Here is a 13,203-nt window from a genome sequence, read left to right as displayed (position 1 = left end):
GTATATATTATTTCTAATTAGAAAAATGTGTCTATTTTCTTGAGAATAGTATGTTTTTGCACAAATAAAGTCTGATTTTAGGGAAAAGAACTTCATAACATCTTCAAATATTGGAGTATTTTAGTATTAAAAATTAGGGGAAATTAAAGATTTTTTTACTTTTATATTTGTAAAATTGGATTTTAAAATCTATAATTTATTTTTAGGTTAAAGAGGACATATCTTTAAAACAAAAAGTTTTTTCAGAAGACATATATCTATGTCCTTTACCTAAACTTACTAGCTTAGATTTTACTACCTAAGCACCATTGTCTAGTTGCCAGATATTTTTTAACTGTTTCACATTGCTTTCTAAAATGTCATATTTTTAAAGTCATACTTTATAAAGAAGCTAGCATTTTATCTACTTTAGAAAACCTAAACTACTGACTAAAGTAACTCATCTTTCTCTAGACTGATGGATTGTAATTTTCTTGGCTTCTCTGTTCTAGGGATATCTCAGTGCTATTTGCCTTCATTAGTTTGCTCGTTGTGCTTCCCACTTGGTGGATTGTGTCTTCCTGGCTGGTATGGGGAGTAATTCTGTTTGTTTATCTGATCATAAGAGTTTTGAGATTATGGAGGACAGCCAAACTACAAGTAACACTAAAAAAACACAGTGTCCGTTTGGAAGATATAGCAACAAATAGCCGAGCTTTTACTAATCTCGTGAGAAAAGCTTTACGTCTCATTCAAGAAACTGAAGTCATTTCCAGAGGATTTACACTGTGAGTTCATTTTTCATTTTATTTTTAAAATAATTCTTTCCCACTACATGGTTGAATTTGAATATTTATTGCCTATTTTAATTTCTGTGTTGAATTTACAGGAAAAAAGTAGGTTTCTCTTTTATTAAAGCATTTATTAAAGTCTATTAACTGCTAAGTGAAGGAAAAAATACATTATATGCTGGATGTAATAAGTAGTATGCTTCTGCTAATCTACTTTGAGAAACCAAAGTGCTTTGAGAATCATGATTATTTCTGCGTAATACCACGTGATTATATGATATAATACATAGAGAGTCCTCACATATAATATACATATATAATAGAGAACCTTGAACTTAGGATGCAATAGTTATGCAATAAATGTTTGTTCCCTTTATTCCCTGTCAGATGCTCGCTTTACTCAGTTTAAATGATAAATGTATCTGACGTGAATTTATTTTGAAAAATCTTACCATGTATTAATAATACTCTTTTGGTAAATATTAACAGATATTATGGCACTGATACTCTCAGAATATCATGCAAATAATGATATTTCATATTCTCACAGGAAATTAAATATTCACTGGTATAACTGTTAAGTGTATTAAGCTACTGGATAGACAGGCTATTTATTCTATTAATAAAGGCAAAGTTGTGTTTATTGAACATTGATTATGTTCTATAAACTATGCTAGACAATTTTGCATACAACTAAAGACATACAATTGTAAGTGGTAGAGCAAAAGTTCAAGTTCATTCCATCTGATTCTAAACCTGTTTCCTATACACGAGGGTGCCATCTAAATGCTCACAGGTGATGGTTGTACTATAGTGTATTTAATAACGTATACAGCTCATAACCTCTGCAACCTGTAGGTGGGAGAAAGTAAGTATTTGGCAAAGTATATTGCTCTTAATTAGCTGTATCTGGAAAATCATGAAAAGGAGGAGGGCCAGAACAACCTTTAATGGTCATTGCATCTTTCATTCTGCTCTGCTCTAGAGTAGTATTTAAACAATCTTGACATAAAAGCTGTATTTGGGACATCATGAAACAAAGAAATGGAAAACTCTCCAGTAGTCATCTCATTCTTCACTTGGTTGTGTTCTGAAATGTTTAAAAATCCTGACATAAGAGAGGTTTTATAACTTTTCTTTCTGCTCAATTCAAAATGTAACAGTCCTCAGTGTCTGTTAATTTTTGTCCTTTCACTGTAATTAAAGTTCACTTCTTGTTGATAGAGCCTAGCGAATACTAAGTTGTGTCAAATTTTAAAAGTTCAAAATCACAGTAAGAGTAAGTAATAGCTACTTTTCACTCTTGACTTGCACAGCGTTTTATCAAGAGGGCTGACTAGTTAAGCAGAGTGGCTGTGTGTCCAGTTAATGCTTAGGTGTGTACAGGGGATTCTGTTCCTTTTGTCATTGTTCCACTTTGACCTATATGTATAGACTTGGCATGAAGAGCTAAAATTGGCTAGTGGTTTCCCTCTGGATTTTGACTTACCTGTTCAAATGAAGACAGGCAGACGAAATGCTGGGAAAAATTGTGTTTCACTTGTTTCCATCTAACTGGAAAATAGATTAAAAAAATATGACAATAAGTTTTAAATCATAATTTTTTAGAAATACTTTTATTTTTAAGATTGATTTAGTAAAGCATAGAGCACAAACAGTCGTGTCCATATATTGAAAACATGAGTCCTATTTTATTCTCCCTCAATTTTTTCTAACAAATAACTTAACCCTTCTTTGCCTTATTCTTTTATTTTAAAATAAGCCTATCAGTTATTGTCCTGTTTTTTTATAGATCTTTAATGCCTGAATATATTTTAGTTTGGTTTAACATTTTTAAAAATTTTGAGTTAGATGTCTTAATTTTATAAATTTGTGGTTATAGTGTAAGAATTTATAAACTCCAATAATTTGTTTTGTTATTAGGAGAGGTTACTGGTTAGGTGAAAAATCTCATCTGACAACTGTGTAATATGAAATCATTCATAGTTTTATTTATAAAAACATTATATGGCATTATTGCAAATAGGTCCTCCCCATTTATCTTTTGGAAAGTGCTATGAAATGTGCTTCCTCTTGAACAGTTTTGAGAGTAGCTGTGCTACTACATAGTAACCCTTACTTTGCCTTTCTACTTGCATTCCCCTGTTCGCCACTGGTCCTGTTATCTTTCTGCGTCCCCTACTTCATTTTGAGTAGGTAAGTGCCAGTGGCTGCAGGTGGGTAAGTCATTTTACCCTACTTTTATGAATGTACAGAATGTATTTCTATACAGTATTTGTTCTGTACAAATGACCAAAAATATGATTGATGAACATGTTAATGCATATTAAGAATGTGAAAATGTTTATAATTAAGGCTTTCATAGTTACTATAGATACAAGTTTTGAAAGTTAAATGTAAAGTAATGCCACTTTAGTATATTCTAGCAGGGAGAGTGTCTATATAAAAAAGTTATAGTTTCTTACTTAAGTATTCCACATTTCTACTATATTTCAATTAAAATTCTTTGTTTCCCCATATCAGAGGAAGCCTTTATTCTTTGAGATTTTAATTTATTATTTGTGTTTTTTCTGGTGGCTATTTATGTGTCAGAGAAATATCTATGAGACCTGAGTTGGGATATTTATAATCATTTTCTAATGAAAATCATGAAAAGGGATTTTTTTCCCCCTAAGTTTAATAGAATTGTGGATTTAGAAAACAAAAATTTTAGGACACCTGTACAGTTGTATCACATTTTACTTTTCAAGTTTGCTTGACAGGGTCAGTGCTGCTTGCTCATTTAATAAAGCTGGACAGCATCCCAGTCAGCATCTCATCGGTCTTCGGAAAGCTGTCTACAGAACTGTAAGAGTCAACTTTCAAGCAGCAAGGCTAGCTACCCTATATATGCTGAAAAAATATCCTTTTGTCTGTGCGTCAGAATAAGCAATGTTTCCAGAGTCCTGAATATAGATATTATAGCTGCATCCTGTAAAAGTTAACTGTTACCTGACATTGACTATTTTGAAGCTGATTTCCATCATCCCATCATCACTTCTATTTTAAAACTGGAAATGCATTCCGGGGGAATGACAATAATAGACAGGAAGAAAGTTCTTCTGCTCTCATGTGGCTCATTTTTAACAAGGAAAAAACTTGAAGTCCCTCCCTTTACTGTTGCAAAGAATAAAGTCTTTTAGAACCTGGCTTCACTTAGTCTGACACTTTAAAAAATTACTGAACATGGCAAATTTGCTTCATGTCACGGAAATAAACTGGCAACAGGAAATCCTTCCCCTTTCAAAAAACAGAGGTTCTAGAGTCAGACTGGCTAAGTCTAAATTTTGGTTGTATCAGTTGCCGCCTCAGTGACTGTAAACAGGTTTCTTAACTCTTTGTACCTTGCTTTATTCATTTGTAAAATGGCAATAATAACATAATCTTCCTAAATGTGTTTTTGTTAGATCAAATGAATTACTGCATTTAAAGTGCTTAGACAGTGTCTGTTGTATAATAAGCACTTAAAGACTGCATGACAATGTATGCCTCTTAAATTTACTAAATCAGGAAATTAGTTCTGTTAGTCAGAAAATAAAGTATATGAAATCTTTAGTTAAAATTCATAGATAAGTTATGAGTAAGTAGAATGCAAAGACTACTTTGTACCTTCTGTATGCTGGGTACTATAGCACTGATAATACTCAAAAGTGTACAGAGTGCTTTATTTTCTGTCATTATATCCTTATATCCTTTCCAGCTAGATTTTCTTATCTCCACTTCATAAGAATACTAAATAAAATCTCTGATTTGTTCAGTGTCACACAGTTAGTAAGAGGTAAAGGTATGTCTTGACTGTAGGACTTAGGACTTTAAAACCTTTTCTATGTATATATTTACTTTATCTAGATTTATACACACATGTATTGTACTATACTACTTCTTTGGGAATTGAGAGAAAGCACTTTTCATTTTAGTCAAGACCTGTCCATTCAGTTCCCTTACTGCCTAAATACCTGCCTGCTCTGTGCTAGGAAGACAGAGCAAAAACTTTTACTACCTACTTTTAAAGACTTTTTAGCATAGTCAGTAGGTAAGTGGGTATTTATAATAAACTCTAAGTGCCCAGAGTGCCTTCCAACATAGCAAGACAATGTACTTGGTCAGAGAGGGCTTTCAGGAAAGTAACACCTGAGTCAGTTCGCAAGGAATGAGTAGGAGTTGGCCTTGAGGATAAGAGTCTGCCTTCCAAGTAGCAGGAAGCAAAGATACGGAAAGAAATGGAGGTATGACAGTGTGGCATGTTAACTGCAAGTAGTTACTCATTCAGTGAATATTATTCCGCATTACGCTAGTTGCTAGATATACAGTGCTCAACATAATAGACATGGTTCCTGCCTCAGGGAGCTTATAGTTTCATGAGGGGTGGCAGGGTGAGGGGGTCCTAATGAAGACTGCAAATTGTTATGAGTTCCCTGTGACAGTCACTTACCTAGATATTGGGGACCTAGCAATGAACAAGATAGACAAGATCCTTGTTCTCATGGAATTTTCCTTCTGGTGGATAGTTTATATATATGAACAGAAGATTTTCAGATATTTACTGTAAAGAAAGAAATAAAACCCAGGGGAATAGGATAGAGAGTGATTTGCTGTTTCTGACTGGATGATGGGGAAGTCCTTCAATTTAAACTGAGGTTTGCGTGAGAACATAGATGAAATTCCAGTCACATGGACCAACAAGTATAAAAATCTTGTGGCAGAATGAATTTACCATGATTGGAGTATAGAAAGAAGGCCATCGTACTCCAAGACTGGAGCACAGTATAAGTTGGGAGTTGGAGTATGAGAAGAGATTCAGAGGTAGGCAGGGGCCAGATCACATTCTCCATACAAGAATACTTAAGGAATTAAAAAAGAATTTACCAGTTATTTCTTTGAAAAGATCAATAAGGTATATAAATTCTTGCATGCCTGCCGGAAGTAAAATGAGAGAAAATACATAAGATTCTTAATGAAACAGAGTTGTAACCACAGATACGGAAGAAATTAAAATTATTATAATGGGATAGTATATGCAACTTTGTGCCACAACTTTGAATATGTAAGGAAAAATGGATCATTTCATATCAAAATACAGATCTCAAACTGACCCAGGAAGAATTAAAAAACTGGAGATTAGGTATGTAATGAAAAGAATTCCATTTAAAAAATAAAACACCTGAGAAAGGGGAACCCTCCTACACTGCTGGTGGGAATGCAGTTTGGTGCAGCCACTGTGGAAAACAGTGTGGAGATTCCTCAAAAGACTAGGAATAGACTTACCATATGACCCAGGAATCCCACTCCTGGGCTTGTATCCAGAAGGAAATCTACTTCAGGATGACACCTGCACCCCAATGTTCATAGCAGCACTATTTACAATAGCCAAAACATGGAAACAGCCTAAATGTCCATCAACAGGTGACTGGATAAAGAAGAGGTGGTATATTTATACAATGGAATACTACTCAGCCATAAAAACTGACAACATAACGCCATTTGCAGCAACATGGATGCTCCTAGAGAATGTCATTCTAAGTGAAGTAAGCCAGAAAGAGAAAGAAAAATACCATATGAGATCGCTCATATGTGGAATCTAAAGACTCATGGACAGAGAATACAGACTTGTGGTTACCAGGGGGGTAGAGGGTGGGAAGGGATAGATAGGGATTTCAAAATTGTAGAATAGATAAACAAGATTACACTGCATAGCACAGGGAAATATACACAAAATGTTAATGATAAATCACAGAGAAAAAAATGTGACAATGAGTGTGTATATGTCCATGAATGACTGAAAAATTGTGCTGAACACTGGAATTTGACACAACATTGTAAAATGATTATAAATCAATAAAAAATGTTAAAAAAAAAAGATATGGAAATTTCCAGCACTCCAAAAAATAAATAAATAAATAAATAAAACACCTGGTTGTAAATGGAAACAATGAAAAATACACAGCTCTAATAAAATGATAAAAGTTCTTGATGTACTATTGTGGAATGATATCCAAATTATATTGTTAAATGAAAAAAAAAAGCACAAAAATTGAATGTTAAAAAGATACATAAGTGTGTGTGTACATGGGGATATGTATATAGTTCTTTACAAAAACAGGGGGTGAGGGTGGGAATCATAATAACATTGATAGATGCCCACGAGGAAGAGGAAGGCAGAAATAGAACAGCAGTCTATGTCAAACAAGCTAGATAGAAAGGTTTAGTGTCACTTGTATCAGTAGTTGTATGTTTTCAGATAATGGTCAGCTAGTGATGTGCAGAGCCATGATACAATAAAGTACATAAAACAGTTTCAAAAGGTAGGTGTCAAAAATAATTAAATTAGCACTTTAGCACTTATGAAGAGTTAACTTTTAATTCTTTGGATATAAAGATATTTCATTCTGAAGTATCCTGTAAGATTTGAGGTATATTAATATATTAGGTTTTAAGATTAGTTTCTTTTTAAAAAATCTGATATAAATTTCCTCAGTCAGAATTCAGAAGATCAGTAAAGGTATTTTGAAGACTTGTTGTACCCTTTATGTTTTAATGAAACAGTTTTGTTGATTGCCTTAACCTAATTTAACCTACCCCCTGAACTCTGAGAGTGACAATGTAACCAACTACATCTGTGTGGTGCCTTTTAAGGAGCTGGGCCTTGGACTTAGTGAAGAGCAGATTTCAGAAGAGGAAGCACATAACCTTACAGATGGCTTCAGCCTGCCTGCATTGAAGGTAATCCATTTGTGGAAGGGAGGAGCTGAAGAAGAAAGATAGATGCATTTGATTGTGCCTGTGCTTTCTGAACATAAATGGTGCCCCTGTCCTGTGCCTTTTTATTGTTTGCTGGGTGCCATTACTATAATAGCCTTACTGATGTATTTGAAGCTGCCTTTAAAGACAGAGCATCACGAAGATTGGATGAGGAGATCCTTATATTTTGATATCAAAATACTTAAAATTCTAACTAAAACATATAACATATTTCCTGCGTTAAATTAGAGATTAAAGATAAATGAGAATAGTAATAGGAATCCAACATGAATAATTTTATTTACTAGCCATTTGTTTTGACAAGCATGGGTAAAGAACTTATAAGACTTACATCTTCTCTTGGAAAATCTCCAAATATATGAAAAAATTCTTGTTTTAAATAAGAATTAATTCTGATATTAAAAGCCACATAAAAGGATATATTTGACTACGTAAGAATTAAACTTCTAAACTTTAACTACTGCATACTTTAAATGTAAATAAGTTCGGGGGAAAATGCAATGATTTATAACAAAGGGCTTGAATTTTTTTCTATATAAAGAATGCTAAGGTATGTCAAACCTATTGGAAGATAGGTCATGTGCATGAATTGCCAATTCACAAAAGAAGAACTAGAAATGGCCAATAAATATGATAAAAATTTAATCTTTTTAGTAATGGAAGAAACAAATAAAAGCAATTAAGTAAACATTTTGCCAAGGATAAACTGCTTCACTTTAGCAATTAACACCAGTCTTCACAAAGGTATGTACCCTTTATGCCAACAATTTTAAACTTATAGATTCATCTCAGAAAGTACAAAGATATACTCAAAGTATGTTCATAATATTACTACAGCAGCAAATATTGGAAACAAATTAAAAGTTCACTAATACGAGATTGGTAATGATTTATGGTATATTCATTTGGTGAATTGCTTGGGAGTTAGTAGTAGAAAAAATAACATGAAAAAAATATAAAGCATGTTACAAAAACTGTATTGTAAGTTTCCAGTAGTATTTTTATATTTATATTTATTTTTATTTTTATTTCTAATCTTTAAAACTTGGTAACCATGGAAATCAGTGCAAGTATATGTGACAGTATATTTTTCAAGGTCTGTTTTGTTTTGAAACTGTATAAGCTTTTACATCTTTAAAATTTTCAGATCTACATAAAAGTTCTAGTTCTCCTATTTGCTTTTCTTTCCTGTTACTTGAAACTTGCCTTGACTTATTCTTAACCTCATTCTAACCCATCTCAAGAAATGGCGCCACACAACTTATTAAGCTAGAAACCTGGGTACCATCCTTCTTACCTCTTTACCCCTCACATCTAGGCTTTCAGTAGATTTTTGTGTCAGTTGTACCTTCAAAATATATTTTAAACTCATTCACTTTTTTTCATGTCCTCTCCCACCATTCTAGTCCTCGCTGCCATCATCTCTTACTCACCAAGGCTGCTTAGTTCTCTTAAGTTTCTTTCAAAAAGCAATTTGACATCTAGAGTGCCTTAAAAATGATATATACTTTGAATCAGTAATTCCACTTCTGCAAATCTTTCTGAAGGAAGTGATTTCAAATATAGTAAAGCTTTATGTACCAGGTTGCTTATTCAGGCTACATGAATGTATATTCAGTATGGCCACAGCTGTTTTTTAAAAAAGACTGAGAAAATACCAAGATACCAATAGCTACTCTCTAGGGTGGATGCACTATAAGTAATTCCATTTGCTTCTAAATTCAGTATAGTGACCATGCTTTACTCTGTAATAGAAATAAAGTTATTTTCAAAGGACAATTTGAGAGATTCTTACTGAAGAAATAGCAGGGACTTTGTAATTGATCAGACTTAGGTTTATATTTTAGCTCTGACACTAATAGCCATTTGACCTTGAGTGAGTTATTCTTTGAACATACATAATCTATTTTTAAAAAAGGGTTATCATACCTGACCTACAAATTGTTAGATTAAATGAAAAGACATACAAAATGCCTACAACAGGGCTTGTTGTATAATGGTTAAGTCAAAATGGTAGTAGCAGTTACTCTTAAGAAGGAATTGGAGAATTATGATCCTATTTCTTCATTTCCTGTTTAGATTATCTTTGTTTACTCATCAAGATGTCTCAGTGATTTCTCTATTTCTCTATACTTTTTAAAAAGCTTATTAAATCCTGAATTACATTTTGGCCCAAGTATAGGCAGCAAAGAGAAAAAGTGGGCCCCCTAGAATCCGACTTTCCAGGTTTGACTCTAACCTATCACCTGACTGCTGATGTGGTGTTGAGCAACTCATTGTTTCTGTGTTCATAAAGATGGATAATCTTGCTTATCACTAAAGAATTAAACATTTGCCAGTGCAATGCCTGAGACAGAGTGAGTGATTAATAAATGCTAGTTGATTTTTTAAATTGCATCGAATATGACCTATTCCCAAATGTGTGACTTGTTCACTTGTTATCTCCCCACCCCACCAGCAGTGATGCTGGTTGTAGCTGGATCCTTTTTGCTCACCCATGTTATTTTGAAAATCAGACAAACTTTAGTATTTTAATTTTGCTTTATTTTAACATATAACTAGTCTATAACCAAACTTGATTCTGTTGTAGTGTTACCAAGAATATTGGACTCTAAAAGAAGCCTTGAGATTTATAGAGTTTATAAACTGCTGAAAACCCCAGTAGTATTCAAAAACTGTGTAGTGCTACCTTGTACAGTTGCCATTATACTCAGATAAAGAATTTTAAAATGGATTTTGTAAGTTAAATTTTATTTTATTTTATTTTATTTTTTTGGTAAGTTAAATTTTAAAAGAAAATTCTTTCTCAAAAGAACAAGACTAATTAAAGGTTTTTTAAAAATGTAGTGAAAGATGGTTTATACATAAATCAGGGCCTTTTGTTTTCCTTTGTAATCTTCATTATATCCTATAAAGAAAATATGTATTTTTTAATTGTTTACATATCTTCCCTCAGGAAAGCTTAGCAATAATAGCAAGTGCAGCGTCTTTGGAAAGGAAAGCAACTTCCTAACTGCATCCTGAGGAGACATGTGTGAAATATTTAGTACAGAGCTCTTATTCTTTGTGTAAAATTTTAACTAGTTTTTAAATTATTACTATTATAAATTAGTATATTTCCTGCTTTAAAAAATAAATCTACATCTTATGAAAATGATTTAAATCAAAATTTCCTAATTGCCCATTAAACTATGGTTATCTTCTCATCCAGAGCAGCCTCCTTTATTCAAAGAGCAAACAGAAAAAAAAAACAAACATATATTTCTGAATTGGTTTAATTGGATAATTTGGTAGTGATTAGGTAATAACTTAGTCTTTCTTAAAATGGCAGTAACCTATGCCAACTTTGTTTTATAAGTTGCTGTGGCCCAAAACTCTGGAATGATCCTTGTTAACACTCACCCTCATAAACAAACTGTCAAGAGATTCTGTCAGTTCTGTTTTCACAATATATCCAGAGTCTGACCTCTGCTTACCTCTTACCCCTAACCACTGTGGTATGAGCTACCTTATTAACTCTCAACTGGATTATTGCAGTAACCTCCTAACTTACTCACCTCCCTATCTCTCAACATAGCAACCATAATGATCCTGTTAAAGCATAACTCAGATGTTAGAACTCTTCTGCTTAGAACCCTTCAGTGGCTCCCCACTTCTCTTAGAGTAAAAACCAGGGTTACTTCATTGACTTCATATCTTATCCTGCTCCCGCTCGTTGACTATGCCCCAGCCACACGGACCCGGCTATTCCTCAGGTGTGCCAAGTATACTCCTACCACAGGACTGTGCGCTTGAACCTCCTGCTCTCCGGAACTCCCTTCTCTCATGGTGGCTCAATTCCTTCAGATGGCACTTTTTTTAGAGACCCTCCTGGCCACCCCTCTTTCCCTCCGCTTCTCTCTCCCTATCCTTCTCCCACATGTACACCACAAACACACATTTGCCATTCCCCTTTCCTGATATATTTTCCCCATACCCCATCAGCCAAAAAATTATCTTCTACTTGTTATTATCTATTGCCCCCTACTTGAATATAAGCTCCATCAGTGCAGGGTTATTTTTCAGTTTTACTCTCTGCTATATTAGTACCCAGAATACTGCCTGGCACATCGTAGGTGCTCAGGAAATATTTGCTGAATGAACAAATAAAGGAATAAAAATCGTTGTAGTAACAAAATCTAACGGTTAAATAAGAAGACTTGTGAGATAAGCTTGTATTTATATTTAGGAATTCCTAGGTAGTATATCTTTAGTGATTTGGAATTTTGGCCTTGCTCATTTAAAAAATGAGTTAATAGTAAAATAGCTTTACATTAAATTATCTTATTATTTCCATAACTTTAAAATTCATTTAATAAAAGTTTAAATAATGTCCATTTTCATGGTTATAAAAAATTAGAATCTATATTATCCAAAGTGGTTCAATCCTCTTTTTTGTTGTTTGCTAACTCTTGTTCATGCTAGATTGTTTCCTCGTTCACTTGTTTGTTTGATGTCCTCTTGCATAGGACTGGAGAAATCCTTTGCTGTCTGGAGTCGCGGTGTATCTTTCGAGAATGGGTGTTGTAGATCCTCATGACAGACATTCCTGAGTATGATCACTGTGGGACTGATTTTTATGCTATTTGTTAGCTATTTCCTAGGCCAAAACATGGTGTAATTTTGAGCCCCAAACTGTGGATTCATCAATGACCCATTTCTGTGGACTTAAATAGGTCCATCATTCCCACTGTCTCTTTTTCTCCTTTTCATAAATTTTTAAAATAATTCATCAAGGAGCATTAACTTCTAATAGATGTCTCATTCTATCAACACTCCCCTTTTAGGGTAGAACTGTACTAAATTATATACTGGCATTAGCTGCTATATTGGGATCAGAAGTTCCCATGAGCCATGACTACATTATTTGATGTTATATTCTTCATTAGCCTTAGGTTAGTTCAAGCTCAGCTATATTCGTTATGTAGGATAAAGTGAAAAATTTAAACCAGAAGTTAAGATAAACAAGTTTGTGTTGAATTTTTTATTGATCTAGTCCTTTCTTCCTTTCTTTCCTTCTTCTTTTTTTAGGTTTTATTCCAACTCTGGGTAGCACAGAGTTCAGAGTTCTTCAGACGGTTAGCCCTATTACTTTCTACGGCTAATTCACCTCCTGGGCCCTTACTTACTCCAGCACTTTTGCCTCATCGTATTTTATCTGATGTGACTCAAGGTCTACCTCATGCTCATTCTGCCTGCTTGGAAGAGCTTAAGCGCAGCTATGAGTTCTATCGGTACTTTGAAACTCAGCACCAGTCAGGACCCCAGCGTTTATCTAAAACTCAACAGAAGTCAAGAGAACTGAGTAATGTTCACACAGCAGTACGCAGCCTGCAGCTCCATCTGAAAGCATTACTGAATGAGTAAGTTTAGAAGTCATGTAAGGAAATGTCCCCGTGATCAGCAGGCTTCATCCTTGTGCCATTGCAGTTGTTGGCTTGTGTCCTAGCTAAAAAGAAACAGCAAAATTGAGACTTGGAGCTCGAAGGATGGTGTATAGCTACAAATGTAGCAGACAAATAGTGATTATAAGGACTGTAATGGGGGTGGAGGGTCATTTATAGTTTTTACTTTTCCTGATTTCAACAGAAAACCT

The 13,203-nt window shown here is 33.9% G+C and overlaps 1 protein-coding gene across 8 annotated transcripts in view; it reads left to right on the top strand.

Annotated features, from left to right (window-relative positions):
* VEZT (vezatin, adherens junctions transmembrane protein) overlaps positions 1 to 13,203 on the top strand; it is a 54,802-nt gene that overhangs the window by 29,545 nt on the left and 12,054 nt on the right. For 4 of the 8 annotated variants that reach the window (XM_072973234.1, XM_006197910.4, XM_072973232.1 and 1 more), the window contains 4 exons: positions 492 to 767; positions 3,533 to 3,670; positions 7,382 to 7,529; positions 12,639 to 12,970. In XM_072973234.1, coding sequence (XP_072829335.1) covers positions 492 to 767; positions 3,533 to 3,670; positions 7,382 to 7,529; positions 12,639 to 12,970 — 894 coding nt within the window. Of the gene's footprint in view, positions 1 to 491; positions 768 to 3,520; positions 3,671 to 7,381; positions 7,530 to 12,638; positions 12,971 to 13,203 lie in introns of all 8 variants that reach the window. The other 4 variants (XM_072973228.1, XM_072973231.1, XM_072973229.1 and 1 more) reach the window with 1 other exon arrangement.

This window comes from Vicugna pacos, chromosome 12 (genome assembly GCF_048564905.1).
Source record: "Vicugna pacos chromosome 12, VicPac4, whole genome shotgun sequence".
NCBI classification, from domain to species: domain Eukaryota; kingdom Metazoa; phylum Chordata; class Mammalia; order Artiodactyla; family Camelidae; genus Vicugna; species Vicugna pacos.
The sequence above is the reverse complement of the archived record's forward strand: the minus strand, read 5'-3'. Positions and strand labels throughout refer to the sequence as shown.